The sequence below is a fragment of the Peromyscus californicus genome, unplaced genomic scaffold (assembly GCF_007827085.1).
Source record: "Peromyscus californicus insignis strain IS unplaced genomic scaffold, ASM782708v3 Scaffold_7__1_contigs__length_154581171, whole genome shotgun sequence".
Taxonomy (NCBI): domain Eukaryota; kingdom Metazoa; phylum Chordata; class Mammalia; order Rodentia; family Cricetidae; genus Peromyscus; species Peromyscus californicus.
In genome coordinates, this window is record NW_026294595.1 from 86,552,391 (window position 1) to 86,560,531 (window position 8,141).

The window sequence follows — 8,141 nt, forward strand, 5'->3', positions numbered from 1 at the left end:
AGGCAAGCGCTCTACCACTGAGCTAAATCCCCAACCCCAAGACAGGGTTTCTTTGTATAGCTTTGGAGCCTGTCCTGGCACTCACTCGGTAGACCAGGCTGGCCTCGAACTCACAGAGATCCGCCTGCCTCTGCCTCCCGAGTGCTGGGATTAAAGGCGTGCGCCACCACCGCCCAACTAGGATAGCTGTTTTAAGCCACAAAATTTGTGACTATTTCTTACAACACCCAATATAAAAGCTACTTATGGGGCTGAGAAAATAGCTCAGTGGTAAAGCACTTGTTTTAAAAGCATGCACAAGGACCTGGGTTCGATCCCCAGATGTGCTAAATAAATAAAAAGGGAGCTGAAAAGCTGTTTATTGTGAAGAACACTTAGTGAGAGTGGAAATCTTGATCTTAGTGTAAAGTTTCATGATATTTGGTGAAATAGTTTCCTGTGTAAATCACCTCACTGTCCACCTGCAGCACCTGTTGCTTGTCCCTAAAGAACTCTATCGTCCTCTTCTTCCCAGTGCTGGGATCTGACCACTGTCCTTAATTGCTTTGATGCTCTTTATAACTCAGCAGTACCCTGTCCACAAACACACACACAATCTAGCTCTTTCCTCCCAATTTTTTTTTTTTTTTTTTTTTTTTTTTGGTTTTTCGAGACAGGGTTTCTCTGTGTAGCTTTGCGCCTTTCCTGGAACTCGCTTTGGAGACCAGGCTGGCCTCGAACTCACAGAGATCCGCCTGCCTCTGCCTCCCGAGTGCTGGGATTAAAGGCGTGCGCCACCACCGCCCGGCTCCTCCCAATATTTTATTTGCTCTTCTTTTACCCAATCCAAGTGTATTTTGAAAAAGTGTAAGTTTTATGTGAGGTAATTCTTGCCTTTGAGAGTCAAGTGGGTGTGCAGAGTGTGTTTTTTTTTTTTTTTTTGTCTCAGCTCACAACCCTTTAGACCAGACGTAGACTTTATTGAAAGTGAATAATGGTTATAAAGTAAAATGACTTCTTCCATTTTAAAACATCAGATGCCTTTTATCAACTTCTTTAAATGAACGACTGAGGCTTCATAATTATTTTTACAACAGAGGTTTCCCATGCAACTTTTCTCTGTGTGGTTAAACACGTATAGGAATGACCTTGGGATCTTGTGAGAGCCACTAATTGGCATACTATTTACATACTGTTGGTTTGAAGCCTACTGACTTAGGATATGCTCTCAACTCTACTCTCAGTCCCATGAATTTCTTCCTTCATTCAGCAAGTGTGAAGCACTTGTCTTCAGGCTTTGTGAGTCCCTGTTAGTGACGCGATGGTGATAGAAACGATACATGTGAACTAAACATGATTTCCATATCCAATTAAACTGTTTTTTTTTTTTTTTTTTTTTTTTGGTTTTTCGAGACAGGGTTTCTCTGTGTAGCTTTGCGCCTTTCCTGGGACTCACTTGGTAGCCCAGGCTGGCCTCGAACTCACAGAGATCCGCCTGTCTCTGCCTCCCGAGTGCTGGGATTAAAGGCGTGCGCCACCATCGCCCGGCTCAATTAAACTGTTTTATTTTACAGTTGCAGGGATCAAGCGGGCCTCACACAAGCTAGGAAAGTACTCTACCACTGAGCAACACCTACAGCAAGAAGCTACATTTCAGTTCAAGAGATGGACGGTTACATAATTCTGAACGCAAAGTGAACTAAATACTATCAGAGCTTAGTCTTAAGTAGGGTTACCACCACTGTAGTGAAACAGCATGATCGAAAGCAAGAAGGATTTATTTGGCTTATAATTCCATATCACTACTCATCATCAAAGGAAGTCGGGACAGGAACTCAAACAGGGCAGGAGCTGAACAGAGGCCATGGAGGGGTGCTGCTTACTGGCTTGCTCTTCATAGCTTGCTCAGCCTGCTTTCTCCTAGAACCCAGGACCACCTGCCCAGGGATGGCGCCACCCACAATGGACTGGGTTCTCCCCCATTGATCACTAAATGAGGAAATGCCCCATAGGCTTGCCTACTGCCTGATCTTATGGAGGCATTTTCTCAATTGAGGTTTGCTCCTCTCAGATGACTATCTTGTGTCGAGTCGACATTAAAAACTAGCATTGAGTGTGTGAAGACTCCACCAGGCTGTGATTTCACAAACAAGGGCATGTTTACCCGGAGTTGGAGAATTAGACTTTGTGTAGTGCATGATACAATGGCAGAAATTTTGGAAGTCAAAGAAAAAGGAAAAATGTTTAAAATTTAATTGATTAATAAAAAAATAACAGTGTAGAGACTTTTAAAGCTGTATATCTTGCATGAGTATTGTTAGGTGTTTTGTGTGAAAAGCTGTAATCATATCAATTCATAAGAAACTGTGGTCAAAGGGATTTAAAAATGACTTTTTTGTCATCCAGGTAGAATATCCTGGACAAGAGAAAATAGAAAATCTCCACTTAATATTAAGCAACAACAGAGAAGAAACAGGTCTAGAGGTGGAAATAATTTAGTGGTAGTAGCTTTGAGAACTATGACGCCATGTGGAAATCAGCCAGCCCATCTAAGAGGAAGCCAGTGTACATGGATGTGATAAAGAATATTTTGCTGCACATAATTTGAATGTAATAATTACTTCCATAGTTATAGGCTTGCTTTCTCAAGCACTAACTCTTGTCTAAGTAAATCGTTCTCTTTTTCCTTCTTCCCTCAGCAAATACGAATGCTGATTCTGACATTCTGACCATTCATGCGTGGGATGAATCGCTCTGTGGTATCAGAGTTTGTGTTCCTCGGGATCACTAATATATGGGAGATTCAGTTTCTACTTTTTGTCTTCACTTTGTTGTTCTACTTTGCGAGCATGATGGACAACCTTGTCATTGTGCTCACTGTAACTTTGGACGCTCATCTAAACTCCCCCCTCTACTTCCTCTTGGCTAATCTCTCAGTCATTGATATGGTATTCTGCTCAATTACAGCTCCTAAGATGATCTGTGACATTTTCAAGAAACACAAAACCATCTCCTTCTGGGGCTGTATCACTCAGATCTTCTTCAGTCATGCAGTTGGGGGCACTGAGATGGTATTGCTCATAGCCATGGCTTTTGACCGATATGTAGCCATATGTAAGCCTCTGCACTACCTGATTATCATGAGCCCACGCGTGTGTCTATTCTTTTTAGTCACTTCCTGGGTCATTGGCCTTATTCACTCAGTGGTACAATTGGTGTTTGTGGTAGACTTGCCTTTCTGTGGTCCTAATACCTTGGACAGTTTTTATTGTGACCTCCCCCGACTCCTCAGACTTGCTTGCACAAACACTCAAGAGCTTGAGCTCATGGTCACTGCCAACAGTGGGCTCATTTCTGTGGGCTCCTTTCTCTTACTGGTCGTTTCCTATATTTTCATTCTGTTCACTGTTTGGAAACATTCTTCTGGTGGATTGTCTAAGGCCCTTTCCACCCTTTCAGCCCATGTCACGGTGGTCATCTTATTCTTTGGGCCACTGATGTTTTTCTATACATGGCCATCACCAACATCACACCTGGATAAATATCTTGCTATTTTTGATGCATTTATTACTCCCTTTTTGAATCCAGTCATCTATACATTCAGGAACAAAGACATGAAAGTGGCAATGGGGAGACTGTGGGGCTATCTTAGGCACTACAGGAAAATGTCATAAAAGGTTTGACTGTGATGGTAGAACTATAGATGCTCCATCATGCTCAATGTAGAAAAGGTACCAGGAAATGTCAGAGACGTTCCTGAGATGCATGCAGTGCTGCATGCCCAGAAATCTGCTGTTAAATTGTGGCATTGGTTACACTAATAGAATTGGTGTTAATGATCAACACTCTGTACATCGGAGTATTAAGATCAATTCAGTGTCCTTTATAATTTACCATCTTGAAAGTCCATGATCTAGGGAAATTTCACACCATAAATCAAGGAATAATATTTTATCAGTTTTCTGTAGTAGACAGACTATTACATTAAAATATAGATTACAGTCAGTCACACACTCTCTAATCTGTTCACTATCTATCCTGATATTAAGTTTCTTGTTTTTAAACTGTTTACTTTCCATTGTTCCAGTCTCTGTATATTTCACCTCTTTATCATATTCCTCTGTCTCACAGTCTAGAAAATTATTGGTCTTGTGTGTAGATTATTAGAATTGAAGTTTGGAGTGATTGACTAACACCATTTATTCCAATCTCCTTAAGTTATAAATTTAAAATAAAGAATATGTGTTTTAATTTTTTATTTATTCTTCTCTCATATATTACATCCAGACTGCAGTTTCCCCTCCCTCCACTCCTTCCAGTCACTCCCACTCTTCTCCCTTTCCCAAGACCCACTCCTCCTCCATTTCCCTTCAGAAAAGAGCAGGTCTCCCAGGGATATCAACCAAACATGGCATAACTAGTTACGATAAGACTAACCACATACCCTCATATCAAGACTGGACAAGGCAACCCTACTGGAAAAGGTTCCCAAGTGCAGGCAAAATGTCAGACACCTCCCACTTCCACTGTTAAGAGTCCCACAAGAACACCAAGCTACACAACCATAACATATATGCAGAAGACCTAAGCCAGACCCATACTGGCTCCCTAATTATCGCTCCAGTCTCTGTGAGCCCCTATGAGCCCTAGTTAAGTGATGTCTGTGCGCCACGTTCTCCTGGTGTCCTCAACCCCTCTGGTTCCTACAATCCTTCCTTACTGTCTTCCATGGGGTTCCTAATGTTTGACTGTGGGTCTCTGTATCTGCCCCCATCAGTTGCTGTATGAAGCCTACATTTTAAAAGAGGAATTGATGAAACTTTCCTAGAAAAAAAAAAAAACAGTTATAAAGTAACCAGGGAGAGACAGGCTTAAGAAACCTTGATGCTGACAACTACATCAGTGCCCTTTCATTTTCAGGTCAGCTGTGTATTTGAATCAATGCTCATTTTTCACTCTTTGAGGTTTTCCTGTAGGCCTAAAATTGTGGGACAGCTGTATATCTCCCTTGCATCCCTCCCTTCCTGTAAAGCCATTTTCATTTGGCATGCCGTAGTCATTTCTAATTCTTTTCCTAACTTCTCCCACTACCATACTTTTCCTTGCTTGGGCCCTGTGAAAGGTGAATTTTAAACCATTGCATTAATTTTGGAAAGTGGGAAGCCTCCATATTAAGCAGTATTTTCTCATCTAGAGTGTTGTTTTCAGAGACTCTCTATCAAAATCTATTATACCATCCTGCAGTCCTCTGTACACTTAAATAGATAATGCTTTTTATCCCTTAAATTACCAACACCTAATCATCTTGAAGCTTTTATGGTATAAGGGAAGATCTCTATTGGTTTTCTTTGGATGAATAGCTATTGTTCCATTCCTTTCCTTTAAATTGAAACAATATATTTTGTATATTAAATTAATATGTATATTGGGATCAATTGTTTTATTCACTATCCAATTGACCTATTGCTCTGTCTATATAATAGTTTTTTAAAGATTTATTTTTATTTGCGTGTGTCTGTGTGGGTGCACACGTGCACTTGCCACATGTGTGCAGTTGCTCACAAAGGCAAAAAGGAGCTATAAGTTACAGACTATTGTGAGCTGCCTGATATGGATTCGGGAAACCAAACTTAGGCCCTCTAGAAGAAAAGCAAGTGCTCTTAACCACTAAGCCATCTCTCTGGGCCCAATATGTACCATACTCTCTTGATGATTGTAAATTAATGGTCTGTTGTTTTTATACTAAATCTCAATCTTATGATTTTACCAATAAAGACTTGGGAGTCAATGCTGGAGTGAAAACCTGCTAGCTCAGAGAGGCAGAGGAGCAACCAACTGACCTTCCTCCTTAGCTGGCGTCTCAGAAAGAGGCCTTCTCTTCTACTGTCCCGAACCAAAAGAGCCACCAGACTCAAAAAGCCTTCTTCACTACTTCCTGTGTGTTTCTCTATCCATTTTCTGGACTCCCTCTGACTTTCTATGGCTACTTCCTGTCAACTAGGTGCTGGCTCCACCTCTTGGCTCAAGGTTAATTTTATTTAATTAATGCAATCTTGGGGTTCGCTGTGTGATCAAGTATCTTGCAACAAAGATCAGTTTTACCATATCATCTAAAAAGGCCAGCTTTCTATGTTTATTTTTCTAAATCACTGTAATATGTGTTTTTGTTGACATTAATTGTACATATTAACAATATATACTGATGTTACCATGAATCATGTACTGTGGGTTGATTATCCCTTTCTGAGGGAAATGTGATTGGTCTAATGTTTATTCTGTGTAAATCACGTAAGTCATTATGGCTCTTTCTGAGAAAAGTAAATAGAAATTTGATGTCAGTCAAGTGTGTGTGAAAATTATTTTTGTTTAAAACTTGTATGGCTAATTATCTAACATGGTTACTAAGGGTTAGAAAGGAGCCTGTTAATTGACACTTTTTTCATATGGTAAAGTTATGATAACTTCTCATCACTTGTGCCTGTGGAGATATGAGAGGCAGAGACAGTAACACCAGTAAGCTCACAGGTCAGCTAGCCTGAAGGGAGAAAGAAAAAGCCCACTCCCAAAAGTTGTCCTCTGACTGGCACATGGGCTGTGGCACACACTACACAAACATACACACACACATATGTGCACACACATGCACATGCATGCTATAACAGCAAAAATTTTTAACAAAAAAATAGATCAGGACTACCATATTATCCCCTATACCACTCCTGGTTATATCCCTGAAGGATCTTTAGTCAGCCTGCAACAAAGATGTTTGCACATCCATGACTTTATGGCACTGTTCACAATAGCTGAGCTATGAGAGCAATCTAGTTGCCCACCAACAGGTGAGTGGATAATGAAAATACTACATATATGTGTATATTAGTATATAAAGTATGTGTGTGTGTTAGTAATGTATTATTCAGCCATTTTTTAAAAAAGAATGCAATCCTGTCATTTGCAGCAAAATGGGTGGAGCTGGAGGACATCTCATCAGGTCAACAAGCTAGCCACAAGAAAGAAAAGTCCCGCATTCGTCATATGTATAAAGTAAAAACAATGTAATGTTGACCTGAAAGTAGGAGACTGACTACCAGATATGGCACGGGTGAGGGGCCTGATAGTCTGGAGAAAATCAAACACTTTGTAACTAAATGTGACACAAATATCCAACACTGTTTTTGTGAGAGAGGATCTCATGTAGCCTTGAGCTCACCATGTAGATGAGAATGACCCTGAACTCCTGATCCTCGTGCCTCAACTCCCCAGGTACTGGAATTACAGGTGTGTACCACCATTCCCAGCAACACCATACATTACGATGAACAAGGGGATCAACTCCTAGGAAAACTGTACGTTCTCACTGATGAAGGTGCGATACCTTGAGGCTGACATCACAAAGAACTGTCACCTGAAAGAAAAGGTTAAGACAAGAATATCACTTTGAGCTTCTAGCATCTTCTTAGTTAATATTGAAAATGAGCAGGGCTGGAGAGATGGCTCAGTGGTTAAGAGCACTGGCTGTTCTTCCAGAGGTCCTGAGTTCAATTCCCAACCACCACATGGTGGCTCACAGCCATCTGTAATGAGATCTGGCGCCCTGTTCTGGGCGGGCAGGGGTACATGCAGACAGAACACTGTATACCTAATAAATAAATAAATCTTTAAAAAAAAATGAGCTCCTGACACAGAAATATCAGAAGCTAAAACTTACCTGCTTTACCAAAATTTATCCTGGTCATGTGTTACGGTTTCAGTTGTGCTTGAAGAAAAGAATGCCGTTGGTGTAGGTTGAGCAAGTGACAGATTTAAAAGCTGGACTACAGATTCCGTGAGAAGAGGTTCATACAGAAGAAATTAATCATAGAACACGAAGTCACTTCAAAGCATCACCTAACAGTAACTGCGGTGAACATGAAATTCGCTACACTTAACTTATTTTTGGCAGTGCTAACTCCTTTAAATCATTATTTTCTGGTGGGTAAAAATCTGTTTTCAGAATTGTAAGAGACACTACTCACAAAACTGGGGTTGATTTCCGTTTTCCAAGAGCTAATAAATCCCTTAACACAATCAGCACTGGTCTGGAGAAGTCTTTGTGTTGGGGGTCCATCTGTACTGACGCGTGTTTAGCAGCATAACATACCTGCTCCTGTGCTATTTCACGC

The 8,141-nt window shown here is 40.8% G+C and overlaps 1 protein-coding gene across 1 annotated transcript; it reads left to right on the forward strand.

The window, feature by feature from the left end:
* Nucleotides 1-2,714: 2,714 nt before the first annotated feature.
* On the forward strand, nucleotides 2,715-3,653 carry LOC128101577 (olfactory receptor 4F15). The gene has a single exon (XM_052724827.1). It carries the CDS (start codon nucleotides 2,715-2,717, stop codon nucleotides 3,651-3,653), a length of 939 nt encoding a protein of 312 aa, XP_052580787.1.
* Nucleotides 3,654-8,141: the final 4,488 nt, after the last annotated feature.